This window comes from Erinaceus europaeus, chromosome 12, assembly GCF_950295315.1.
Source record: "Erinaceus europaeus chromosome 12, mEriEur2.1, whole genome shotgun sequence".
Classification (NCBI taxonomy): domain Eukaryota; kingdom Metazoa; phylum Chordata; class Mammalia; order Eulipotyphla; family Erinaceidae; genus Erinaceus; species Erinaceus europaeus.
The window spans coordinates 86,258,319-86,286,269 of NC_080173.1; the positions used below are offsets into that span (position 1 = coordinate 86,258,319).

Below are 27,951 nucleotides of genomic sequence, written 5' to 3' on the forward strand. Positions count from 1 at the left end.
AGTTTCAAGCTCCAGCTCCCCACCTGCAGGGTGTCGCTTCACAAGCAGTGAAGCAGGTCTGCAGGTGTCTGTCTTTCTCTCCCCATCTCTGTCTTCCCCTCCTCTCTCCATTTCTCTCTGTCCTATCCAATAATAACGACATCAGTAACAACAATAATAACCACAACAACCAACAAGGGCAACAAAAGGGGGAAAAAAAAAGTCTCTAGAGGCAGTGGATTCATGGTACAGACACTGGGCCCCAGCAATAACCCTGGAGGAGGCAAAAAACAAACAAACAAACAAAAACAAAACTTCTTTCGTATTCTTCTCCCTTGACTTATTTCTGCTGTTTATTTAACTTTCATCCCAGCTTTTCCTATTATATATCATTTTTTCTTTGATTTCCAATTCATTTCATCATTTCTTGCATCGGTCATGTTTTTTGAAGTATAACATACAGTTCCTCCGTCTTGTGTTCTCTTCCCAAAAGACAGTAACTCACCTGGAGCAAAGCCTTTCTGAGGCCATGGAGGCCCTGAATCGTGAGCAGGAAAGTGCCAGACTACAGCGACGGGAGAGAGAGGCACTGGTGAGAATGCTAGGCTGGCTTCATTCAACTGGAGACTGTGAATTACTTACAGAGAGAACTGTGGGTTGTTTGGTGGATTATAAGAGCTTATAATTTTGAGATGCATCGGGGCAGTGTTTTCCAGTACGTTCCTTAGAACCTTAGTTCTGCTCGGTGCTTCAAAGAGAAAAAAGTCCTGCCTTTATGTAAGTTTGGGAGACTGCAAATTTTACCCTCATTGCAATCATCTGGGGAATTATTTTAAAATACTGATTTCTGGGACCTGTCTCCAGAGGTTTTCATTCAGTAGAGATAAAGTGGGAACATAATTTTTAGTAATTTTAGTCAAGTTTGGGACTACATCCTGCACTAGGGAATAGCAACAACAGTAAGCACAAAACACAGGTTGAGACTCAAAGGTTTTTTTTTTTTTAATTGATGAAATGATAAGATGATTACTCTATGAGTTAGGAGCCAGACTTGCTGCAACTTGATAGTAGTTGTGGTTTTTCTCTTTCTTTCTCAGGCACGTCAAGGCTTTGTGCTTATGTGATTACACCACTCCCAGCAGACTCCTTTTCTTTTTTAATTTAGTATAGGGACTTTTCATTGTCATAATTCTTATTAGGTACAAGGTGAGAAGGGTAGGTTTCTGGCGTCTTGACGTTATGTTAAGGATCTTGGTTTTCTCCTGGGACTATAGGAAGAAGAAAGGCAAGCTCTGACTCTGAGCTTGGAGCTAGAACAGCGGAGGGCCCGGGCCTTGCAGGAAGAACGGGATGAGGCTCAGGCTGGGCGACTCACTGAGCACCGGCAGTTAGAAACCCTCCAGGCAACCCTAGAAGAAGAACGGAAGACCTGGACCCAGCAAGAACAACAGCTCAAGGAGCATTACCAGGCACTGCAGGAGGAGAGCCAGGCACAGCTGGAAAGGGAGAAGGTGAAAGAGGCAAATAGAAGGCAAACTAATTCAGCAAGATGGGATGTTAGAATATGAGCTGGGGGGACTGGGATGGAGAGTGAGTAACTGTGTAAGAGTCGGGACTGAGAGTGTAGGGCCAGCAGATCAAATCCACGGAAGACCATAGAGTGAGGGCTAGAGAGCTAGCTCACCGTGTAAGCCTCCTACACTTCCCTCTGGGACCTAGGTGTGAGCTCTAACCCTACACAGGAAGCTTGGATGTTGTAGTGCCCCCCCATCCCCCCTCCTACACCCACCTGAATGAAAAAAGTGATATGAAGAAGTGAAGCGGCACATGTGGGAGTCTCAGGCTACATACATACACACGTGCACGTGCGCACACACACAGTTAATCAATCAGTCAGTCAGTCAATCAAAGAGTGACATTAAATAGTGATGAGACTGAGAGGGAATGTCGGGGTTTTAAGGTACTGTTGGGGGTGGGCGGGGATGAATTGGAGAATAAAAGCCACCGGGAGACTGGAAGTGAGCTATGTGCTTAATCCAATTTCCCTTTCTTTCTTTTCTTTTCTTTTTTTTTTAAATTTATAGTTGTTTATTTATTCCCTTTTGTTGCCCTTGTTGAAGTTATTGTTGTTGTTATTGATGTTACCGTCGTTGGATAGGACAGAGAGAAATGGAGAGAGGAGGGGAAGACAGAGGGGGAGAGAAAGACAGACACCTGCAGACCTGCTTCACCGCCTGTGAAGTGACTCCCCTGCAGGTGGGGAGCTGGGGGGCTTGAACCAGGATCCTTATGCCGGTCCTTGTGCTTTGCGCCACATGTGCTTAACCCGCTGCGCTACCGCCCAACTCCCCCAATTTCCCTTTCTTAGGGGAACACCCAGAGGGAAGCCCAGGTGGCCCGGGAGGCCAAGCAGCAGCTGACATTGGTGCAGTCTGAGATACGACGGCTGGAAGAAGAGCTGGATACAGCTCGGAGGGAGAGAGATGCCCTGCAACTGGAGATGAGCTTGGTGCAGGTCAGTAGGAAGAAGGTTCTTGACTAGGAGATGTTAAGTTTGAAGTAGAGTGACTTTTCAGGAGAATACTTCCATTTCTTCTTCTTCTTCCTCTTTTTTTTAATACTTCCATTTCTAATAAGCATTTTTATCTTTATAGGTTTCTGTTTTTTGTGTATAAATATATACTAAGGGTGAATCAATGAGCAAGTTAGTATGAGAGACTTTCTTCCCCCATATTGATGAGTGACTTAAGAAAATGCCTTGAGGAGGACCTAGTGGGTCTGAATTGTTATGTGGAAAAGTAGGGAATGTTACGCATGTACAAACTATTCAGCTGTAAACCGTTAGTCCCCCAATAAAGAAATTTAAAAAGGGACCAGATGGTGGCACACTTGGTTGAGCGCACATGTTACAGTGCGCAAGAACCCAGGTTCAAGTGCCTGGTCGCCACCTGCAAGGGGAAAGCTTTATGAGTGGTGAAGCAATGCTGAATGTATATCTGTCTGTCTGTCTGTCTGTCTGTCTATCTATCATCTTCTCCTTCCTCTCAATTTCTGGTTGCCTCATCCAATAAATAAATAAAGATAATAAAAACAATAATAATAATTAAAAAAAGAACAAAACAAATGCCTGATTTCTACGTCAGTGAGTCCAGAGTTTTAAGAAAGTATACACTCCTTTTACTTTTTACCTAGCCCATTTGACTGAGCACATGGAAAATAATGTATCTTGAAGAGTGAAGGGTAAAGGCATTAGTAAGCAGTTCCATAGTGATTTATAAATTACTCTAAAGCTCCCCTCAACTGGTGCTAAATGTGTGGGTGCACATATGTCTTTGGGACTCACATGGGTATTATTCTGATTTTAATTCAGTAAGCCTATTAAGCAGCCCTTATATGTAAGCTCTGTATAGGAATAGATTTGGGGCTTTTGTCTAGAACATGCATTTTTGAAGTAGTGTGGTAAACACAGTAAGTGAAAAGAGCTACTCGTTGCTCAGATGTTATCTTCACGTTTCCCTAACCACACTGAATAAAGTCTGCAAACTTGCTGACAATTCCTGTTCCCATTCTTGCTTAATTTTTCTCCTGATATAAGACATTTAAAATCTTGTTTATTATCTTTAAAGTCCCCAAGGAGGAGAATTTTTTTTAATTAAAATTTTTTTTCATTATTTATTTTCCCTTTTGTTGCCCTTTTGTTTTATTGTTGTTGGATAGGACAGAGAGAAATGGAGAGAGGAAGGGAAGACAGAGAGGGGGAGAGAAAGACAGACACCTGCAGACCTGCTTCACCGCCTGTGAAGCGACTCCCCTGCAGGTGGGGAGTTGGAGGTTGGAACTGGGATTCTTACACCGGTCCTTGCGCTTTGCACCACATGAGCTTAACCTGCTGTGCTACACTGTCCGACTCCCAGGAGGAGAATTTTTATCCGTTCATTGTGGAGTCCCAGAATAGTACCTGACTCTGTTTCTTCATTGTCCTATTTTTAGAAGTGGGATGTCAAAGTCTCTGTTGTTGTAGAACTATTTCTTCCTTCAGTTATGTTGATTTTGCTTCATACATGCATCTTGGGTCTCTGTTAGGCACATGTGATTATAAATATTTTATCTTCAAGTAATAGCCTCCTTTGGCTTAAAATGTATTTCATCTGATGATAATATAGTTTCCCCCAACCCAGTTTTCTCTTAGCTATGATTTGCGTGCTTTGTTTTTTTTCCTATCCTTTTACTTAGAACCTTTGTGTCTAAAGTCTCTTGTAGATAGCATTCAGAGGGATCATAGTTTGTTGTTTATTTTAATACATTTGACCAACTTCTGCCTTTAATTGGAAAGTCTGCCAATTTACATTTGAAGCCATTATTTATAAGGAAGGACTGAACTTTGCCATTTACCTTTTTATTTTATGTGTGTCGTATATATTTTTGTTCCTCAGTTTGTCTATTCTTGGGTGTTTGGTTGATAGTTTTTTTTTTTTTTTTTGTGCATACCATTTGAGTCTTCTCTCTTTTCTTGTATATTTTTAAAGTTTTTTTTTTTTAATGTTTACCTTGGTTACAATTAGCCTCTTAAACTAAAACTAGCCTACATTGCCTAATAAACTTTGGTCCAGCCCAGCAGTATATAATTCTTAACAACCCAGGAGGTAGCATAGTAGATAAAACAGTGAATTCTTTTTTTTGTCTCCAGGGTTATTGCTGGGGCTCGGGGCCTGCACTACAAATCCACGGTTCCTGGAGGCTGTTTTTTTCCTTTTGTTGTCCTTGTTTACCATTGTTATTATATCATTGTTATTGGGTAGGACAGAGAGAAGTTGAGAGAGGAGGGAGGGGAAGACAGGGAGGGGGAGAGAAAGACACCTGCAGACCTGCTTCACCACCTGTGAAGTGACTCCCCTGCAGGTGGGGAGCCGGGGTTCGAACCCAGATTTCTTTTTTTTTTTTTAATGTTCAATTTTTTCTTTTTAACTTACTCATTTCTTTTTTCTTTATAATTTATTTCTTTATTGGGGAATTAATGTTTTACATTCAACAGTAAATACAATAGTTTGTACATGCATAACATTCCCCAGATTCCCATTTAACAATACAACCCCCACTATGTCATTCATCATCCTTCATGGACCTGTATTCTCCCCACCCACCCACCCCAGAGTCTTTTACTTTGGTGCAATACGCCAATTCCATTTCAGGTTCGACTTGTGTTTTCGTTTCTGATCTTGTTTTTCAACTTCTGCCTGAGAGTGAGATCATCCCATATTCATCCTTCTGTTTTTGACTTATTTCACTCAACATGATTTTTTCAAGGTCCATCCAAGATCGGCTGAAAACGGTGAAGTCACCATTTTTTACAGCTGAGTAGTATTCCATTGTGTATATAGACCACAACTTGCTCAGCCACTCATCTGTTGTTGGACACCTGGGTTGCTTCCAGGTTTTCGCTATTACAAATTGTGCTGCCAAGAACGTATGTGTACACAGATCTTTTTGGATGGATGTGTTGGGTTCCTTAGGATATATCCCCAGGAGAGGAATTGCAGGGTCATAGGGTAGGTCCATTTCTAGCCTTCTGAGAGTTCTCCAGACTGTTCTCCACAGAGGTTGGCCCAATTGACATTCCCACCAGCAGTGCAGGAGGGTTCCTTTGATCCCACACCATCTCCAGCATTTGCTGCTGTTACCTTTTCTGATGTGTGACATTCTCACAGGAGTGAAGTGATATCTCATTGTTGTCTTGATTTGCATTTCTCTGACAATCAGAGACTTGGAGCATTTTTTCATGTGTTTCTCAGCCTTTTGGATCTCTTCTGTGGTGAATATTTTGTCCAAGTCCTCCCCCCATTTTTGGATGGGGTTATTTGTTGTCTTGTTGTTGAGTCTGGCAAGCTCTTTATATATGTTGGTTATTAAACTCTTATCTGATGTATGGCATGTAAAGATCTTCTCCCATTCTGTGAGGGGTCTCTTGGTTTGGGTAGTGGTTTCTTTTGCTGTGAAGAAGTTTTTTAGTTTGATGTAGTCCCATAGGTTTATACTTGCCTTAGTCTTCTTTGTAATTGGATTCGTTTCATTGAAAATGTCTTTAAAATTTATGCAGAAAAAAGTTCTGCCAATATTTTCCTCTAAGTATTTGATAGTTTGTGGTCTAACATCCAAGTCCTTGATCCACTTGGAATTTACTTTTGTATTTGGTGAAATACAGTGATTCAGTTTCATTCTTCTGCATGTTTCAACCCATTGTTTCCAACACCATCTGTTGAATGAACCCAGATTTCTACGCTGGTCGGTCCTTGCGCTTTGCGCCATGTACACTTACCACCTATGTTACCACCCAGCCCCCAAACAGTGAATTCTTAAGTCTGAGTTCCCAAGTTGGAGCCCCAGAGTGCTACTCAGGTTGTTTTTCTTTCTTTTTTTTTTATTTAAAAATTTTTTTTATTATCTTTTTTTAATAGATAGAGACAGCCAAAAATCAAGAGGGAAAGGGGTGATAGGGGGAGAGACAGAGAGACACCTGCAGCCCTACTTCACCACTTGTAAAGCTTTCCCCCGGCAGGTGGGGACCAGGGGCTCAAACCTGGGTTCTTGCGCATTGTAATACATGCGCTTAACCAGGTGCACCACCACCCAGCCCCTGTTTTTATTTCTAATAACTAAATATGAATCTTTTTAAAAGATAGTTTACAACTCTATTCCTCCATGTTTCTGTTCTTCTCCATTCATATTGTTCTTGTCACAAGTGTATACTGTTTTATCCTTTTCTTTTTTTGCCTTTCCTTTTTTTTACTTTAATTTTTTATTTATAAAAAGGAAACATTACATGGTCCGGGAGGTGGCGTAGTGGATAAAGCAGCGGACTCTCAAGCATGAGGTCCTGAGTTCAATCCCCGGCAGCACATGTACCAGAGTGATGTCTGGCTCTTTCTCTCTCCTCCTATGTTTCTCATTAATAAATAAATAAAACCTTTAAGAAAAAAAAAAAAAAAGGAAACATTGACTAAACTATAGGATAAGAGGGGTACAACTTCACACAATTCCTACCACCAGAATGCTGTATCTCATCCCCTCCCCTGATAGCTTTCCTATTCTTAACCCTCTGGGAGTATGAACCCAAGGTCATTGTGGGATGCAGAAGGTGGAAGGTCTGGCTTCTGTAATTACTTCCCCACTGAACATGGGCGTTGACAGGTCAATCCATACTCCCAGCCTGTCTTTCTCTTTCCCTAGTGGGGTGGGGCTCTGGGGAAGCGGAGCTCCAGGACACATTGGTGGGGTTGTCTGTCCAGGGAAGTCTAGTCTCATCCTGCTAACATCTGGAACCTGGTGGCTGAAAAGAGAGTTAACATACAAAGCCAAACAAATTGTTGAGCAGTCATGGACCTAAAGGCTGGAATAGTGCAGATGAAAAGTTGGGGGCCCTCCATTTTGTAGATAGCTAGTAGGCCTATTTTTTTTTAGTTATATTCCAAAGGGCCTGTGGCTGTACTAGTGTTTTTTGTTTTTTTTTTGCCTGAGCCTGAAATCTGATATGCAGGTAGATCCTAATTATTGTCTGGGGAGGTGATGTTATGGCTGGCAGAAGGACCAGAAAGCTGGATCAGGGAAGAGAGTAGCTCCCGAATATTGGAAAGGTGTATAAATATTGTTGACTATAAACCCCATCGATTTGATGTGATCTGGGGCCCATATTCAGCTTAGGAGCCTATGTGACCTCTGCATTCCTATAGATAGGAGCTCACATTCTGTGGTCATAAGTAGGAACGTTCCAAGCTGCCCCAATATCAGGACCCATCAGGTGTAGCATAGAGTGCATTGTCCAGCCTCCCTTCGGAGGATGGAACATTCTCTACCTTGTTGATCCAAGTTGAGGGCAAGGTCCTATGAGAGCCCACAAAGGGGTCTATTGTGTTGTTCCTGATAGGAATGACCGATAACAATGGAGAGAGGGATTTATTTGAGGTCTAGGCCCATCATGTTTGTTTGGGAATCTCAGGACTCCCCGAATAGGGCCCCAGCTCCTTTTTTTTTTTTTTTTTAAGGTATTTTTTAACCTTAATTAATTAAGGTTAAAAAATTAATTCATTGGCTAGAGACAGCCAACAATTGAGAGGATAGGGGAAGATAGAGAGGGAGAGACACCTGCAGCCCTGCTTCACCACTTGCAAAGCTTTCCCCCTGTAGGTGGTGACTGGGGACTTGAACCTGGGTCCTTGGACATTGTAACATGTGCACTCCACCAGGTAAACCATCACCTGGCCCCAAGACTTATTTATTAATGAGAGAGAGGGACAGAGCGTCACTGGCAAATGCAATGCTGAGGCTCAAACTTGGGACCTCATGCTTGAGAGTCCAGTGCTTTATTCACTGTGCTACCTCCTGGGGCTTACCTTTTATATTATTTTTAATGATTTAATTAATTAATTAATTAATGGAAGAGAAAGTGCCAATAAAACTGGCACATGTGATGTTGGGGACCAAACTTGGAACCTTCTGCTTGAAAGCTCAGTGGTTTATTGACCATACCAACTACAGGGCCCCAATATCTCCATTTTTTTTTTCTACCATGGTTATTGCTGGGGTTCAGGGCCTGCATTACAACTCCGCTGCTCCTAGCAGTTATTTTTTTCCTTACTTTCTGATAGAGATAGAGAAAAACAGGGAGAGAAGGGGAAGGAAAGGGGAAGAGAGAGACAGAGACAGACCTGCAGCATTGCTCCACTGTTTATGAAGTTTCTCCCCCTGAAGGGGGGACTGATTTCTTGTACTTGGGTCCTTACATGGTAACTTGTGTGCTCTAGCAGGTGTTGCAACTACCTGACTGACCCCTCTTCAAATATTTTAAAAATATCTATTTATTTATTGGATAGAGAAATTGAGAGGGGAGTGGGAAGATAGGGAAGGAGAGAGAAAGAGAGACACTTGGGGAGACGGGCTGTAGCGCAGCGGGTTAAGCGCAGGTGGCACAAAGCACAAGGACCGGCATAAGGATCCCGGTTCGAACCCCGGCTCCTCACCTGTAGGGGAGTCGCTTCACAAGTGGTGAAGCAGGTCTGCAGGTGTCTATCTTTCTCTCCTCCTCTCTGTCTTCCCCTCCTCTCTCCATTTCTCTCTGTCCTATCCAACAACGACAACAACAATAATAACTACAACAATAAAACAACAAGGGCAACAAAAGTGAATAAATAAATAAAATAAATATTTAAAAAAAAAAGAAAGAGAGACACTTACAGCATTACTTTACTGCTTCTGAACTTCCCCCCTGGGAACTGGGGGGCTTGAACCTGGGTCCTCGCACATGGTAGTATGTGTGCCCTACCAGGTGAGCCACTGACCGGCCCCCAAATATTTTCCAATATCTTGCTTTTTCTCTCAGTTCTGGAACTTGCTTAATGTATATGCTGTTATGTTTGATGATGTTCCACAAGTTCCTTAGGTGCTGTTCATTTTTCTCCTTTTTTTTGTGCTTATCAGACTGGACAATTTCAGTTGCCTTATCTTCAAGTTTCATGAAATTTCTTTGTCTTGATCAAAACTGCCATGGAGCTCTCATAGTGTTTTTTTTTTTTTTTTTTTTTGCCTCCAGTGTTATTGCTGGGGCTCGGTGCCTGCACTACTAATCCATTGCTCCTGGAGGCTCCCCCCCTTTTGTTACCCTTGTTGTTTTATCATTGTTGTGGTTATTATTGTTGTCATTCAAAGAGAAGTTGAGAGAGAAGAGAAAGACAGAGAGGGGGAGAGAAAGATAGACACCTGCAGACCTGCTTCACTGCTTGCGAAGTGACCCCCCTGCAGGTGGGGAACCAGGGGCTCAAACTGGGATCCTTAGGCTGGTTCTTGCGCTTGGCGCCATGTGCGTTTAACCCACTGTGCTACTGCTCAACCCCCTCATAGTGAAATTTTAAAGAAAAGGAACTCTTTCACTCCTTGTGGAGAAATTCTTGTTCTTTATCACTTAGGCACCTGGAGGAGGATACTGAATGTCCATCATGTTTATTATTTTTAAAAAAATTATTTGTATTAGTGATTTAAGAATGGTTTATAAGATGTGGATCTTTTTGTTGACCTTATATCCTCCACTGTCCCCTATCTCCCTTTGTATCCAGGCCCGGTATGAAAGCCAGAGGATCCAGATGGAATCAGAGCTGGCTGTTCAGCTGGAGCAGAGGGTGACAGAGCGGCTGGCACAGGCGCAGGAGAGCAGTCTGCGGCAGGCAGCCTCCCTGAGGGAACATCACAGGTACTGGGACTATTGGCAGCTGCTTCTGCAGCCACAGGAGGTATACTTACTGCCCTGCCTTAGCCACTCCAGTCCCTATTCTTTTGAGCACAGTGGAATCTCTCAGCCAGGACCCAAGTCTGTTGTGGGAGAGCTGCCTTCAGGTGCACTTAGAGAGTGAGAAGTACCTTTGAATTTTCATCTCATAGGGAGTAACCCATAACCATTTTTGTGCAGGAATATCTGTTTCCCAGTTTCCTTACTCTTCATGCTGACCGTTGACCTGCACGATCTCCAGGGCTGCCCTGTGGGGTTGGCCCTCCCTCCCTCCCTCCCTCCCTCCCCAGTCTCAGTGCTCAGTCCCACTCCTCTAACAGCCTTTTTTCTGCAAATGCTTTATTCTCTCTTTCTCTTTCTCTTTATTCTTCCTCCCTCCCTCTCTTCCTTTCTTTTCATTTTTACCACTGCTCAGCTTGGGATTCTGAAGATGCTGGGGATTGAACCTGGGACTATTGAGCCTCAGGCATGATAGTCTGTTGCATTAACTAATGGTAGTATCTCCCTGGCTCTGAAAACTCTTCTTAAATAAATCACTTTTCTATCAGTCCTCTCACACTTCACTTCTGGGGGACTCATAATAAAACCACTTCATCCTTATCCATTTGCTGAACCCACTGTCCATGGTCAGTCTGGATGCCTAATTCCCACAAGGACACGTTCAGACCTCTTCTCACTTTATTACTCCTATCTCCAGTCCAATCCTCTTTTCTTACCTGTGTCCTCTTAGGAAGCAACTACAAGACCTAAATGGACAGCACCAGCAGGAACTGGCTGCACAGTTGGCTCAGTTCAAGGTGGAAATGGCAGAACGAGAGGAGAGGCAGCAGCAGGTGGCTCAGGATTATGAGCTCAGGTACTGGTTCCTGGAGTGTCTTTCAGACCCGAGTTCCTTTTCCTGTGGGAAGAGCCCAAACAGCATGCTGAAGAGCTATGCTTTCCACAGCTCTGTTCTCTTCTAAGTTGTCCCCAGATTTTTCCAGAATTTTAGATTCCACTCTCTTCTATTTTGTCTCCTTTTATTCTGCAAGTCTGATTTCACAAAGGCCCCATGTCTCTCGCCTCTCTTTTCCTCAGACTGGCTCGGGAGCACGCAAGAGTGCAAGAGCTGCAGAGTGGCCACCAGCAGCTGGAGGAGCATCGGGTAGAACTGGTGGAGCGGCTCCAGGCTATGCTGCATGCGCACTGGGAGGAGGCAAGCCAGCTGCTCAGCACCACCACCCTGCCTCCCAACCCCCCGGTAGGCACTGCCCCTTGAGCTGAGCTGCTTGGAACAGGGCTTGGACCCTTTCTTTGGAAACTTAGCTCTTTCCCAAGGGCAGTCCAGAGTTCAGATCCTGGGACCTCATTAGGAAAAAAAAAATGTGTGGGCTTTCCCCCCAAAAGCAAGAAGTCTATTTATAAAAACAACTTCCCTCTATGCTCAAACTTTAGCCAGATTAGCCCCATTGCATTGAGCCCCATTCCTTCTCCCAGCCCAAGAGGTGACAAGTGATACCCGATATTAATTTTGCTGAATGACAGATAGCTGAATTAATTATGACAAGGTTAAAAATTGTACTAAGTTCTGCCATAGAATAGAATGTGGTCTCTCACCACTATTTTTTTTTCCATATAGTTCACTTCCCACCACCAGAGTACCATATCCCATCCCCTCCGTTGGAAAGTTCCCTATTCATTATCCCTTTGTGGGTATGGACCAAAGATCTTTATGGGGTGCAGGAGGTGAGAGTTCTGGCTTCTGTAATTGTTTCTCTGCTGGACATGGGCATTGATAGTTCGATCCATATCCCGAGCCTGCTTCTATCTTTCCCTAGTTGGGGGGTAAAGGCTCTGGGGAGGTGAGGTTTCAGGACACGTTGGTGAGGTTGTCTTCCCAGGGAAGTCAGGTTGGTATAGTAGCATCTGTAACTTGGTGGCTGAAAAGTATTAAGGTATAAAGAAGAACAAATTGTTTGATATTCAGGAAACAAAAGGTAAGACTAGAGCAGCTGAGATTTGGGGTCTCCATGTTGGAAGAAGCTAGGAAAAAAAATAGGAAGTTTATTTTAGGTATATTCCAAGGGGCCCATGACTTTAGTAGTTTTTGCCTGAGCCTGACATACAAGTGAGCTGAAAATGTTGTCTAGGAAGATGGTGTCAGAGTTGGGAATAGGACTAGAAAGCTGGATGAGGACAGAGAGTAGCTCCCAAATATTGGAAAAATATATAAATACTGATAACTATAACCCCATCAATCTGACCAACTATCCATGTCTGTCCATACTTAGCACAGGAACCTGTACAGGCCTCTGCATCCCCGCTGGTATGAGCTCACATTCCACAGTCATAGCCAGGAACTTCTAGGCAGCACTCATTTCAGGACTAGTCTTCCTTGAGTGGCAGAGTATGTTGACCCAGCCTTCAGAGAGTGGGGCAGTTTCTACCATTGCTCTACATTGAGGGCAACGTCCTATAGAGGTTCACAAGAGGGTTTATGATGTTCCTGATGGAGATGACCAGTGATGGTGGAGAGAGGGATCTATTAGAGGTCTAGGCCCATCATATCAGTGTGGGAATCCCAGGATTCCCTGACTAGGGCCTCGATGATGGGGCCTCACCCCTATTCTTATGTTTGCCCTCCTTATGTTAACATGCCCTACCTACCTACTTCCTTCTTTCAATTATGACATTTTTCTTCTTTTCTTTTCTTCTTCTTATTTTTTTATATTTATTTATTTTCTCTTTGTTGCCCTTGTTGTAGTTATTATTGTTGTTGTTGATGTCGTCGTTGTTAGGACAGAGAGAAATGGAGAGAGGAGGGGAAGACAGAGGCAGGAGAGAAAGAGAGACACCTGCAGACCTGCTTCACCGCCTGTGAAGCAACTCCCCTGCAGGGCTCGAACTGGAATCCTTATGCCGGTCCTTGCACTCTTACTATATTTTTACCAGAGCACTACTGAGCTCTGGCTTATGGTGGTGTGGGGTATAGAACCTAGGACTTTGGAGCCTCAGGCATGAAAGTCTCTTTGCATACCATTATGCTACCTACCCCCACCCACATTTTTCTTATTAGCTATAATATTTTGTGTAATATGTAATAATATGCACATGGTTAAAATAAAGAAATCTGGAAGTCGGGCATAGTGCAGCAGGTTAAGCACAGGTGGTGCAAAGTGCAAGGACTGGTGTAAGGAGGCCAGTTCAAGCCCCTGGCTCCCCACCTGCAGGGGAGTAGCTTCACAGGTGGTGAAGCAGGTCTGCAGGTGTCTGTCTTTCTTTCCCTTTCTCTGTCTTCCCCATCTCTCTCCATTTCTCTCTGTCCTATCCAACAACAATGACATTAATCATAACTACAACAATAATAACTATAACAACAAGGGCAACAAAAGGGAAAATAAATAAATATAAAAAAAAGAAATCCAAAGTTCATGAAGATATAGAGTAGAAAGTAATTATCTTTCTTTTAAAATATTTATTTATTTATTCCCTTTTGTTGCCCTTGTTGTTTTTATTGTTGTAGTTATTGATGTTGTCGTTGTTGGATAGGACAGAGAGAAATGGAGAAAGGAGGGGAAGACAGAGGGGGGAGAGAAAGATAGATACCTGCAAACCTGCTTCACTGCTTGTGAAGTGACTCCCCTGCAGGTGGGGAGTCGGGGTTCGAACCGGGATCCTTATGCTGATCCTCACGCTTTGCACCACATGTGCTTAACCCACTGCACTACTGCCCGACTCCCAGTAATTGTCTTTCTAACTCTGTACCTTAGCCTCCTAGTTCTCCCTAGAAGCAACCGCTGTTACTGGTACGCTATATATCCCCACCATGTTTGCTTTCTATATCGTTCGTATAACTTTTTTATTTAACCCAGTGCTTATTAGTGGATCTTGAAATTGTTTTCTATACTGCTGCAATAAATGTCATTAGGACATCTTAGTGCAAGTGTATCTGTAAAATTTTATAGATAAAACTTTAAGATCAAAAATAAGTATTTTTATGGGCCAGGGAGGAGACTCAGCCAATGGAATACATGCCTTCTGTACCTGGAGCCCTGGGCCTGATTCTCAGCACCATGTGAAAGCATCAAGACAGACAGGCACAACTCTTTGAAGTGATGTTTTGATATCTGTCCCATGAAAATATATAAAACGGAATATTGTAGCCATGGTGACTTAGTGTTGGAACACATGTGTGAGCTCCTCAGTCCATTTTCCATCATTACATTAATAGAAATAGTAATAATACACATTTAAACATTTTATAGAACTTTATGGTAGATATCACAAAAATCATCTCTTAAGGAAGTTCTATGATTTTGTGACCTTAGTAAGATTGCTTGTCTCTTTAAATGCACTGTACTTGGGACCAGGCGGTGATACACCTGGTTGAGCAAACACATTACCATGTACAAGGATACAAGTTCAAGCCTCTAGTCTCCACCTGCAAAGGGGAAGCTTCATGAGCAGTGGGACAGTGCTGCAGTTGCCTCTCTTTCTCACTCCCTCTTTATCTCCTCTATTCCCTCTCAATTTATTTCTGTCTCTAGCCAATAAATAAAAAAATATATATGAATAAACAAATGCACTGGATTTTGATCCTTCTTTCTGTCTCTCTTATGTTCAGGTTCCTACCACCAACCCCTCTAGCCCTGGGCTCTCAATTTATTTCTGTCTCTAGCCAATAAATAAAAAAATATATATGAATAAACAAATGCACTGGATTTTGATCCTTCTTTCTGTCTCTCTTATGTTCAGGTTCCTACCACCAACCCCTCTAGCCCTGGGCCTCAGGAAGCAGGGAAAGGGGAGAGGAGGGTGTGGAACATACCTCCAGTGGCTGTGGCCTTGAAGCCTGTGTTACAGCAGAGCCGAGACGTAAGGGATGAGGACCCTGGAGTGCCGCATGTTCTCTGCAGCTCCTCCTCAGATCTTAGCCTCCTGTTGGGTCCTACTTTCCAGAGCCAGCATTCCTTCCAGCCCCTGGAGCCAAAGCCAGATCTCCCTCCATCCTCAGGTAACTGGGAACAGAAGTCACTGGTGGGGGTGGGCAGCTAGCGGTAGCGCAGCGAGTTACGCGTACGTGGACCAGAGTAAGGAGGCCAGTTCAAGCCCCTGACTCCCCCACCTGCAGGGGGTTGCTTCATGGGTGGTGAAGCAGGTCTGCAGGGGTCTCTCCCCCACTCTGTCTTCCTCTCCTCCCTCGACTTCTTTCTGTCCTATCCAACAACAACAACAAAATGGAGAAATGGCCTCCAGGAGCAGTGGATTTATAGTGTAGGCACCGAGCCCCAGCGATAACCCTGGACGCAAAAAAAAAAGTCACTGTGGCTCCCATGCACTAATTAATTCTCTCTTATCTGGCCTCTTTGCTGTCTGTAAGTTGAACGTTTAATGTCTCAGGTGTCTTAGTGGACATAAGTTGTGAGGAACAGAAGTCACTCAAGTTGTTTTACATAAAGGTAGTAAAAAGGGACCAGGCACAGTGCACTGGGTTAAGCACACATAGTACAGAGCATAAGGACCCACACAGGGATCCCAGTTTGAGCCCTTGGCTCCCCACCTGTGGGGGGGAGGGGTCACTTCGCAAGTGGTAAAACAGGTGTGCAGGTGACTGTCTTCCTCTTTCCCTCTCTATCTTGCCCTTCTCTTCTCAATTGCTCTCTGTCCTACCCAATAAAATAGGGGGAAAAAAAGACCTCTAGGAATAGTGGGTTTATAGCGCAGGCACTGAGCTCTAGCAATAACCCTGGAAGCAAAAAGATAGATAGATAGAGATAGATAGATAGATAGATAGATAGATAGATAGATAGAGATAGAGATAGATAGATAGATAGATATGGGGAGGGAGGGAGGAAAGGGAAGAAATAAAGGTAATAAAAGGTTATAGAAATGTGCTGTCGATGAACTTAAAAAATAGAACTGGAGTTGGGATCGGGTTAGCTATTATCAGGCACTATCACTTAGTATTTCTCCTTTCTGTGAACCACATGGGCTCTGAACTTCTGTCTCTCTGCACATCTATCTGCTCCTTTCTCTTAGATGAGTGCTGTCTCCCACCCCCACCCCCCCCAGGCTCTTTTTCTCATAACTATGGTTATACATGGTTTTGGCCACCTGTGAAACTGACGTCAGCCATGGGGCCAGAGAATCTCTTTTTTAGGTCCAGGTTAAAGAGAAGTGAGCTGAAGGGCTAGTAACCATCCTCTGAGTTGACTGACTTAGGTGTGGTTGACTGTGACTTGTGTGAATGGGTGTGATGTGTATATAGTGTAACATGACAACCCATATGAAATTAAGGATATGAGAAAAACTATACTGCAATTTAAAATATAGGGATTGAATATACCTGGCAGAGGAGATACCATGATCATGAAGGTGGTTTTCCCAGGGCGAGGCTTAACCCTTGCAGTCTGGGTTTTCCTTTTATTTTCCCCAGATGTGGAAGACTGGACTGCATAATCTGTGGTAGTGGGGGACTGTGTTGGCACTCTCCCCTGACAGTAACAACAACAGTAATAAAGTGAAACACAGGGATTGAACAGAGAGCCTCACGCATACAAGGTAGTGGATGTTCTGCCACTTAGCCCCCTACCTTCGTGGTCTCCATGCAGCTGTTTTAAATGTCCACTTTCACCTTATGGCTATGATGCTGTTCTTATATATTTAATAGACTCCTTTCTTCCAGGCATTTGATGAGTTGGTTTGTGGAAGGACTCTCTTCTCCTAGAACTCACACATATCCTATTTCTCTTTACAGCTGGGGCCTTCTCTGGGGTTGGGGCCTTCCATTCTGACCACAGAGCAGAACGGCCTTTCCCTGAGGAAGATCCTGGGTCTGATGGGGATGGCTTCCTAAAGCAAGGGTTGCGGCCCCCTTCTCAGTTGGAGGGCCTCAAGAACTTTTTGCACCAGGTAAGGGAGGGTCCACCTTACTTTCTCCTTTCCTTTCCTTTCCTTTCCTTTCCTTTCCTTTCCTTTCCTTTCCTTTCCTTTCCTTTCCTTTCCTTTCCTTTCCTTTCTTTCCTCTCCTCCTTTTTTTTTTTTCTCCCTAGAGTACTGCTCAGCTCTGGCTTATGGGTGGTATGGAGGATTGAACCTGGGCCTCTGGAGGCTCCGGCATGAGAGTGTCTTTGCATAACCATTATGCTATCTCCCTGTCCTCTTCTTCTCTTCTTTATTTCTTCTTTCCTCTCTAGAACTCTAGCTTCATCCCCCCTTTAGGACATATATATATATATATTCCCTTTTGTTGCCCTTGTTGTTTTTTTATTGTTGTAGTTATAATTATTGTTGTTGATGATGTCATCGTTGTTGTTGGATAGGACAGAGAGAAATGGTGAGAGGAGGGGAAGACAGAGAGGGGGAGAGAAAGACAGACACCTGTAGCCCTGCTTCACCGCTTGTGAAGTGACTCCCCTGTGGGTAGGGAGCTGGGGTTTGAACCGGGATCCTTATGCTGGTCCTTGTGCTTGGCACCACCTGCGCTTAACCCGCTGCACTACTGCCTGACTCCCTAATATTTTTGTCTCAACTTCTTATTCTCCCAATCTGTCTTATTCCTTTTCTGCAACTTGGGAAGCCAGTCTTAGCTCTTACTTCCCTAGCCCCTCCTTCCCTCAGATACCGAGGTCTCTTTCTTTATTAATTCTCAGGGAACCTTACTGTCTTGTTCCCACAGCTGCTGGAGGCAGTACCCCAGAACAGTGAGAACCCCTCAGCTGACCTGCTGCCCACTAAGTCTGGTGAGTGCCAACTCTAAGGAAAGTTGGGTTTGAGCCTGGAAAAGATGGAAGGTAGCCATCAAATGAATTTTTAGGAACCATTAAAAGTGAGAATGCCTCTCATGAAGGCTAGTTGGTAGAACTTTGTATCTCTTTGGCCTACTTCCTGATCCTTGGATCTCTGCTTTTAATAGGTCCCTTGACTGTACCATCTTGGGAGGAAACTCCTCAAGTTCCACGCCTTCCTCCCCCTGTCCATAAAACCAAAGTGCCTTTAGCCATGGCATCTAGTCTTTTCCGGGTCCATGAGCTGCCCTCAACCCATTCACAGAGCAGTGGGCTTAGGGGTAGCTCTCCAGAAAGAGGTAAGCTGGTGATGGTTTGCCATGGAGATTAAGAGGGAAGGTCTTGGGTGTGAAGCCAGTATCTTGAACTAAAGACTCTTCTAGATTCCAAAGGAAGTGGCATGAGAGATGGTGAAAGGCGCACCAGGGTGATGGCCATTACCGATATGTCTCTCAGGTAGAGATGGACTTGCATCTCCAAGACAGCTTATGGAAGTATCTCAGCTCTTACGACTGTACCAGGCTCGTGGCTGGGGAGCACTTCCTGCTGAGGATCTCCTGCTGTACCTGAAGAGACTGGATCACAGTGGGTAGGTGCCCGGGAGGGAAGTGGGGAGGCTTAGGCAGATGGAATCTTTATTGCGGACTGGGAAGCACATAAGGCAGGAAAGAGTGAGGGGCCGGGGTGGTGGCGCACCTGGGTGAGCGACATGTTACAGTGTGAAAGGACCCGGGTTCAAGCCTCTGGCCCCTACCTGCAGGGGGAAAGCTTTGCAAGTGGTGAAGCAGGGCTGCAGGTGTCTCTCTATCTCTTCCTTCCCTCTCAATTTCTGGCTGTTTCTATCCAATAAGTAAAAGATAATAAAAAAAAATTTTTTTAAAAGATAGGCAAGAGTGGAGAGTGTGTGCTGCTCACTGAGCAGCGTCCTTTATCGCTATCTGTGGAAGAAAGTAGAGATGTAGATCAATAAGTCTCTTTATCTCACTCTTCCCTCCTTTTTTTTTTTTTTTCTCATTTCTGCCTTTCCATTGGTTTTTTTCTCCCTTTTCTTCTAAAAAAAAAAAAATGCTGTGTCTTTCTACTTTAGATTTTTCTCTTTATCCTGCAGCTCAGAACTTAGAATCCTAGGCTTTGACCACCTAGTGTAGTGAAGTGTTTGATGCTACTCCCACTTCCTCCTATTTATCCCAAGTCTGCTCAAATAGAAGTGGAGAGTAGTTTTTCCACCGTGTTGGAGAGAGTAAGAGGGACAGGTAATATTAACACACTGTTATTAGTACTAACATAGTAATAATGGATAACACTATTATTACTTGGTTCATATGACAGGACTGAGAGCCAAGGGGAGAATGTCCCCAGAAGGAGCACAGAATCTCGCATGGGTGACATCCCCAGGAAGGAGGTAAAGAAAAGTAGGGCAAGTACAGTGGGGCAGAAGGACTCTTACTTAACTTCCTGCACCTCTGCACACCCTGGCTGGGCCTTCTCTCTTTTTTATTTTCTTTTATTATTTTTTAAATTTTATTTATTTACTTATTTATCCCTTCTTGTTGCCCTTATTTTATTGTTGATGTCGTCGTTGTTGGACAGGATAGAGAGAAATGGAGAGAGGAGGGGAAGATAGAAGGGGAGAAAAAGAGAGACACCTGTAGACCTGCTTCACCACCTATGAAGTGACTCCCCTGCAGGTGGGGAGTCAGGGGCTCGAACCAGGATCCTTAGGCTGGTCCTTGCGCTTTGTGCCACCTGCACTTAACCCGCTGCGCTACCGCCTGACTCCCCTCTCTTTTTTATTTTTTATTAACTATTTATTTATTGGATAGAGACAGCCAGAAATTAGGAGGAATGGAGAGAGAGGGAGAGAGACAGACACCTGCAGCCCTGCTTTACCGCTCAGGAAACTTTCTCCCTGCAGGTGGGGACTGGGAGCTTGAACCCTGGTCCTTGCACATTATAACATATGCACTCAACCCAGTGCGCCACCACCCAGCCCCTGCTGGCCCTTCTTTTTTGTCCAGCCCTTCCAATTGCATATTCTGTGAATTCCTCCGCCCTCTCTATGCACAGTGCCTTTCCACAGTGGGGTGGGGTTGGGAAATTAAGGATGGGTACGTGTTGATTCCCCCTCCCCCCAAGAGTGCTGCTCAGCTCTGGCTTCTGGTGATGCAGGGATTGAACCTGGGACTTTGTAGCTTCAGGCATGAGAGTCTCTTTTCATAACTATTATGTTATCTCCCCTGCCCAATGCTGTCTTCCCTGCCCATGATTTGTCGTCTAATTCCTTTTTTCAAAATCTATAGTTTTATTAATTGTGTAATAGTAATTTATAAAAATATAAGATAACAGGGGTCTAATTCCAGACCACTCCTCCCACCAGAGTTCTTCCAAGGTCATAAATATATGTTGTTGTTTTCCTTTTTTCAAGTTCATGTGCTTCAGTTCTCTAAACTCCATGGATGAATGAAATCATCCCATAGTTGTCCTTCACTTTTGTTTTCTTCTCTTTTCACTTCATTCTTAGATTCCTTCTCAGGTTCTCCCTCGCCGTCTTGCTACAGTCCCTAAAACAGAAAAGTCTCAAACTCGGAAGAAAAGTGGCCATCCTGCTCCAAGTACCATGAGAAGTCGGGGAGGCATCTGGAGATAAGCCACTTTGCCTTTCTCCTCTTTGTTCTCACTACTATTATTATAATAAATTCCAGTCTGTAGTAGAGTCGTAGGAATTTGGAAAATGAGATTTGACAGGAAACTGCTTTGTAATGAAACCTCATGTGGTTTTATGTTATATATTTCTATTTTGTATTCTCTGGAAAAAGACGTGTTTTGAAAGAAAATGGTCTACAGTTAGCTTTTAGCATTTTTGTGAGCTATGATGCACTATTTCTACTAAGAGTAAAACCTACAGAGTCATAGGTCCTGTTGGTTGTGGACTTACAGATGATGATTACTTTTTTCTTTATATATTTTAGTATATCCCAAATTTCCCAAAATAAGTATGTATTATTTAATTAGAAAAAAACCAAAATTCTAATAAAAATGAAATTTTACATAAGGAATCTGAGAAAAATTTGATTATTGGGAAGATAACTTCCTCTTTCAGAATCAGATTAATTCTTTTAGATTGCACTAGTGGGATTCTGACAGATTCTGCTGTAGTCAGCGTATATATTATGGTTGTAGTCTTCACTTTTATAGCACTAAAATATATACAAGACATCCAAATGTTGGCAAGAAAAAAAGCAGTGATTGTAAGAATTTCCACTCTAATGCCAGAATGAGTTACTAGAGAATAGTACTAGAAAGGAAAATAACATCAGTGTGAAACTAAGAAAAGACTTAATATCATAACACCTGAAAAATGCATAGTATAACTTAAATTAAGCTGTAGACTGACGTGTGGGAACCCACACATAGCTACCCAGCTCTAGAACACAAAACAGGGTGGTGATGATGGCAAACTTGACAGTTTACTAATTCGATGAGGTGGTGACGTCTTTCTATTTGCCCGAGTTGCTTGGTTAGCTTGAAAATAAATTGGGTTGCCAGAAAAGTCATGATGTATTTTTCTTTTCTTTTTTTTCAAAGATTTTATTTATTTATTAATGAGAAAGTTAGGAGGAAAAAACCAGACATCACTCTGGAACAACATGCTGCTGGGAATCAAACTCAGGACCTCATGCTTGAGAGTCTAATGCTTTATCCACTGCATCACCTCCTTGATAACTCATGATACTTTTTTTTTTAGATATATTTTTAACATTTTTATTTTATTTTATTTATTTATTCCCTTTTGTTGCCCTTGTTGTTTTATTGTTGTAGTTATTATTGTTGTTGTCGTTGTTGGATAGGACAGAGAGAAATGGAGAGAGGAGGGGAAGACAGAGAGGAGGAGAGAAAGATAGACACCTGCAGACCTGCTTCACCGCTTGTGAAGTGACTCCCCTGCAGGTGGGGAGCCGGGGTTCGAACCGGGATCCTTATGCCGGTCCTTGTGCTTTGCGCCACCTGCGCTTAACCCACTGCACTACATCCCGACTCCCATCATGATACTTTTTTATGCACAAATGTGTTATAACTTTTCTGACAATCTAATACATGATAGGATATAGACTCACTTGATGATGCATGTTAGTAGATCTTTACATTTTATTTCATCCAACTAAAAGTAACTTTCCAGCTTTTTTTCTTTTTTTTTTTCTTTTTAATATTTTATTTCATTTTTGAGAGAGATGCAGAGAGAGAGACACAGAGAAATACCAAAGGACTACTTAGCTCTGGTTTCTGGTGGTCGTGGGGGATTGAACTTGGGACTTTGGAGCCTCAGGCATGAGAGTCTCTTTGCATAACCATTATGCTATCTCCCCCGCCTTCCAACTTTCCAGTCTTAATGCAGAGGAAGAGGAAAAGGAAAAAAGATAATCACATATGAGTGACTGGGAGCTTGTGCAGTGGGTGGAGCCATGTGCTTGTGTATATGAGCTTCTGAGTTAGAGTGTCAGCATTACATATGCCAGAGTTACATATGCTCTGTTTTTTTTCTCTCTTTCATGTTAATAGATAAATCCTTTTTTTTTTTTTTTTCAATATGCACACATGACCCAGAGATATGTTGGCTCTCTCTGACCTGTGTAGCTTGGTCACCTGTCTCACCCAGGGCTGCTCTTACTGGCAAAGAAAATATAACAATATACAAATTCATGCAAGAGTAATACCAATTTCAACTTTATTTGCTGATTTATTTTTTTACCTCAAGTGCATAAAATGTATTAGACTATGATCTGTAACTCACTTTCATTATTAGTAGGAGACGATTTTATACTATTAACACTTATCTACTCACTTTTTTTTATGAGAGAAGAGAGAGAGAGATGGGGAGACTGGTGGTAGCACAGCAGGTTAAGCACACATGGCGCAAAGCACAAGGACGGCTGTAAGGATCCTGGTTCAAGCCCTGCCAGGCTAGCGTGAGGGGGTGCTTCTTCCTGGGCATGTGCTCTCTGGCTTGGAGAGAACTCGACTGGAGCCAACCTGGGATGCTGCTTACTCAGCGACATGGGAGAGAGAAGAGACCAGGAACTCATGGCAGAGCAGGAATGCAATGCAGCGCCTTTATTGATCAGAGACAACTGCCTTTATATCTTAGAAACCAGAAGTGGCAGATTGGAAAAGGAAATGGCTAGGAGATGGGGTGGAGAAAAGAGTGCGAAGGTAGAAAGCTTCCATAGCAGCTGTTGTGAACATTCTAACCAGTAGGATTAAACAATACCCTGCAGGCAGGGCGGGTCTCAGGCAAAACAATGATTATGTAAATAGACCACAGCATCAAGCAATGGAGCAGGGGGGAGCTGGCATAATGCCCAACAGCCCCCGGCTCCCCACCTGCAGGGGAGTCACTTCACAAGCAGTGAAGCAGGTCTGCAGGTGTCTGTCTTTCTCTCCCCCTCTCTGTCTTCCCCTCCTGTCTCCATTTCTCTCTGTCCTATCCAACTACAACGACATCAGTAACAACAATAGCTACAACCATAAAACAACAAGGGCAACAAAAGGGAAAATAAATATTTTTTAAAAGTGTTAAAAAAGAGAGAGAGGGAGAGAGAAATGAACTCTAGCATATGGTGGTGATGGGAATTGAACTTTCAGTCTCAGATATACCAGTTATGACCAGTGCTCATAAGAGTCTGTCCTATCTCCTAGGACTGGGGGTAAGGATTGACCTACCAATGCCCATGTCCAGTGGACAAGCAATTACAGAAACCAGAACTTCTACCATCTGTTACCCCAAAATTTTTTTGGGCGCATATTTTTTTTTTTGCACAGCAGGAGAGAAACAATGGGGGAAGACGACCAGATGGCTAACTCCCAACTCTGCCAGGACCCAGAGAGAGAAGAGGATAAAGGGGGGAACATTTTGAAAGTAATAGGTGTAGATGTGACTTAGAAAGGAAATGGAAGGACCATTTAAAAAAGGGGAGGAGGGGATAAATATATACAAATATAGGCAGATAGTTACAGAATTAATAGTGGGGCCGGGCGGTAGTGTTCCGGCTTAAGAGCACATAGCGCCAAGCGCAGGGACCAGCGTAAGGATCCAGGTTTGAGCCCCCGGCTCCCCACCTGCAGGGGGGTCGCTTCACAAACGATGAAGGAGGTCTGCAGGTGTCTACCTTTCTCTCCCCTTTCCTGTCTTCCCCTCCTCTCAATTTCTCTCTGTCCTATCCAGCGGCAGCAACAACAACGATAGTGGCCACCAGGTGTGGGCACCTACCCCCAGTGATAATGCTGGAGGCAAAAAGAAAGAAAGAAAAAATAGTTAACCCATATCTACAACCTTGGAAGAACTACTGTAACTTTCCATGGAGGAAATGGGGATACAGAACTGGTGATGGGAACAGTCTGGAATTATACTCCTGTTATCTTACAATTTTGTAAATCAATGTTTTCACTAATAAAAAAATATCTGACCTATTTCCCTGGCTCTTACATCTTATTTTTTAAATCTGGTAAAAGGAAATGTCAAGGGAGGTCGCTTAGTGGGTAAAGTTCAGGACTTGGTATTACTTATGCCAGAATGATACTCAGGTCTCTTTTCTCATGAAATACATAAACCTTCCCCCTGCCAAAAGCTGGTAAGATGAACACTCAGTGTCACCTCATTAACTTTTAGATTCCAACCTATCACCATCAGTCAACATGCCCTACATTTGTCTTGACATGCAGGACTGCCTGGAGAATATTTCCCAGCTCTCCAGAACTAAATCAGAAAAGGGCACAGTGCTGACCTAACCATTTCACAAGCCAATTACATAGTCAGACAAGTTGGATTTTAAAAAATATACTGTGCCCACATTAAAAATCTGTTTCTTCACCAAAGACCACTTAAGAAGCTGGGGGTGAATGAGAAAACCCAGCCAAGTAGCTTCCCACTTTTCCCCTTATGATTATTTTGGGAATATTTCGAGAGGGGAAAAACACCATTTGGGGAACTTTACAAAAGCCCACATGCAGAGGAGGTTGGTGCAGTGTTTAAGATCAGGTTTCACTTGGTGCAGACAGCGTGTGATACGGGGCCGTGTCTCCTGAGAACACCCTCAGCTGCTGTAGTCGAGGGTGGGGGCGGTTGTGGTAGAGGAATTTCACAAACATAATGTTGAGTGGGAAAAGCAGATTGCAGGAGGAATATACAGAGCACTATTTATGCAAAGTTTGAAAACAAGCACAGGATGGTCCACTGTGAAGTACTGGAGCCATGGCAGGGTTAAGAAGTAAATGAGTAGGTAAATGTTAATGGTATAAAACCATCTCCAGGGCCAGGCGGTGGCGCACCTGGTTAAGTGCACACATTACAGTGCTCAGGGACCCAGGTTCAAGCCCCTAGTCCCCACCTGCAGGGGGAAAGCTTCATGAGTGGTGAAGTAGGGCTACATGTGCAAGGCGGCCATTAAGCGCACATGGCGCAAAGCTCAAGGAACAGTGTAAGGATCCTGGTTAGAGCCCCCGGCTCCCCATCTGCAGGGGAGTCGCTTCACAAGTGGTGAAGCAGGTCTGCAGGTGTCCATCTTTCTCTCCCCCTCTCTGTCTTCCCCTCCTCTCTCCATTTCCCTCTGTCCTAACAATGACGACATCAATAACAACAAAAAAACAACAATGGCAACAAAGGGGAAAACAAATAAATATTAAAAAAATGGATTAATCAAATATGTAAATATATTACAAGTTGTAGGAGTCAGGCTTCTCACTCCTAAAGAAAGGACTTAGAAAGAAAATGAATCCTGTTTGAATACTGGGCTAGTATTAAAGCATCCATGTAGATGTACACGGTCTTTGATAGATATGTTTATAAAGAGAAGGAAACATCTATAGGTGGTGGGGCACCTGGCTAAGCGCACACATCATAGTGCATAAGGACGTGGCTTTGACCCGGCTTTGACCTAGCACGTTATGATTGGGCCCTCCTCAATTGCTATCGAACAGGCCATGGCCGGTGCGCCGCTATGTTCCATCGCTGGGGAGCCAGAGACGACCCGAACTGCCCCTGCGGCTCCAGACCGACTATGACCCACATAGTCAACGACTGCCACCTCTCCAGATTCAAAGGAGGTCTCGAAACTTTACATCAGGCTCAACCTGACGCTGTTGACTGGCTACGGAAGAAGGGCAAACGCTAGAAGAAGAAGGACGTGGGTTCAAGCCCCTGGTCCCCACCTGCAGGGGGAAAGCTTCACGAGTGGTGAAGCAGGGCTGCAGGTGTCTCTCTGTCTCTTTCCTTCTCTCTCCCCCTCTCAATTTCTGTCTCTATTCAATAATAAAAATAAATTATATACATAAGAAGTTTTAAAAAGAAGTAAATTTGTGTTTTATGTACACTCACATTTCCCTGCCGGCACCACTGAATGCTCTACCAAGCAAGTTAGCACAAATTGAGAAAAACGCTAAGAAAAAATGCTTTAGACAAAATTATACTGAAAATATGTCAAATTTTGTTGTTAACAAGGGAAAACAATAAGGAAAGAAATATAACAACTCAATGGAAAGTTGCTACTAAGAAATGACAGAAAATACTCTGTTAGCCAGGAGGTGTCAAAGCCTAACTCACCTCCCCGGAGCCCTACACCACTAGGGAAAGATAGATACAGGCTGGGGTCGACCTGCCAACATCCATGTCCAGCAAAGAAGCAATTACAGAAGCCAGACCTTCCACCTTCTGCATCCCATAAAGAATTTTGGTCCAAACTCCCCAAGGGATAGAAATAGGAAAGCTTCCCATGGAGGGGATGGGACGCAGAACTCTGGTGGTGTGTGGGAACTGCGTGTAATGGCACCCCTGTTATCTTACAATCTTGTTAATCATTATTAAGTCACTAATAAATTAAAAAGGACAGCCTAGGGTCCTTATGACATTGAAGTTAAAGAGGACAAGCTTTGTAAAGAAGGAAGTTTAGGGAGCTGGGTAGCGCAGTGGATTAAGCACAGGTGGCACAAAGTGCAAGGACCAGCGTAAAGGATCCCGGTTCAAGCCCCCGGCTCCCCACCTGCAGGGGAGTTGCTTCACAAGTGGTAAAGCAGGTCTGCTTCAGGTGTCTTTGTCTCCCCCTCTCTGTCTTCCCCTCCTCTCTCCATTTCTCTCTGTCCTATCCAACAACAATGACATCAATAATAACTACAACAATAAAAGAACAAGGGCAACAAAAGGGAATAAATAAATAAACAAATAAATAGAAGGAAGTTTAAGGGGGCTGCATGGTACTGCAGAGGGATAAGAGCACATGGCATGAAGCGCAAGTACCAGCACTAGGTTCCTGATTTGAGCCCTTGGTTCCCTACCTGCAGGGAGGTCACTTCACAAGTGGTGAAGCAGGTCTCCAGATGTCTGTCTTTCTCTGCCACCTGCGCTTAACCTGCTGTGCCACTGCCCGACTCCCCAGGGATTGAATCTTATACTATACTGCTGAGCAATGAACCAGGACACAGACTTTTAACTTAAAAATAGTTATTTTGACCTAGCAAAATAGCTAGTGATTGTAATGACATACACCCTCACTAGCAATGTATGGCATATAGCCCCTACTTTTTAAAATTTATTTATTTATTTTCTCTTTTGTTGCCCTTGTTTTATTGTTGTAGTTATGATTATTGTTGTTATTGATGTCTCCATTGTTAGACAGGACAGAGAGAAACGGACAGAGGAGGGGAAGACAGAGAGGGGGAGAGAAAGACAGACACCTGCAGACCTGCTTCACTACCTGTGAAGCGACTCCCCTGCAGGTGGGGAGCCGGGGGCTGGAACCGGGATCCCTACACCAGTCCTTGCACTTTGCACCACCTGCACTTAACCCTCTGCGCTCAATTTGTTATGTTTTCATATTGGAATTTTGTTGGGTAGTATGCCACCTCCCCCTGGCTTCTGCTTAACCGTATGCCTATACAGGGATTTACTGA

The 27,951-nt window shown here is 43.7% G+C and overlaps 1 protein-coding gene and 1 non-coding gene across 11 annotated transcripts in view; both read left to right on the forward strand.

Annotated features, from left to right (window-relative positions):
• The window catches only part of CNTROB (centrobin, centriole duplication and spindle assembly protein), a 30,223-nt gene extending 5,898 nt beyond the window's left edge, over window positions 1-24,325 (forward strand). For 6 of the 10 annotated variants that reach the window (XM_060204354.1, XM_060204358.1, XM_060204355.1 and 3 more), the window contains 14 exons: window positions 473-571; window positions 1,254-1,490; window positions 2,348-2,494; window positions 10,080-10,213; window positions 10,980-11,105; window positions 11,327-11,489; window positions 14,984-15,242; window positions 16,986-17,140; window positions 17,907-17,970; window positions 18,144-18,314; window positions 18,472-18,604; window positions 19,345-19,417; window positions 20,537-23,223; window positions 23,305-24,325. In XM_060204354.1, the coding sequence (XP_060060337.1) occupies window positions 473-571; window positions 1,254-1,490; window positions 2,348-2,494; window positions 10,080-10,213; window positions 10,980-11,105; window positions 11,327-11,489; window positions 14,984-15,242; window positions 16,986-17,140; window positions 17,907-17,970; window positions 18,144-18,314; window positions 18,472-18,604; window positions 19,345-19,417; window positions 20,537-20,662 (1,887 nt within the window). In that variant the 3' untranslated portion in view covers window positions 20,663-23,223; window positions 23,305-24,325. The remainder of the gene's footprint in view (window positions 1-472; window positions 572-1,253; window positions 1,491-2,347; window positions 2,495-10,079; window positions 10,214-10,979; window positions 11,106-11,326; window positions 11,490-14,983; window positions 15,243-16,985; window positions 17,141-17,906; window positions 17,971-18,143; window positions 18,315-18,471; window positions 18,605-19,344; window positions 19,418-20,536; window positions 23,224-23,304) is intronic. The other 4 variants (XM_060204359.1, XM_060204361.1, XM_060204360.1 and 1 more) reach the window with 4 other exon arrangements.
• On the forward strand, window positions 16,567-16,725 carry LOC132542149 (U1 spliceosomal RNA). Its single transcript, XR_009553276.1, has one exon. It is a non-coding gene; the product is annotated as a U1 spliceosomal RNA (small nuclear RNA).
• Window positions 24,326-27,951: the final 3,626 nt, after the last annotated feature.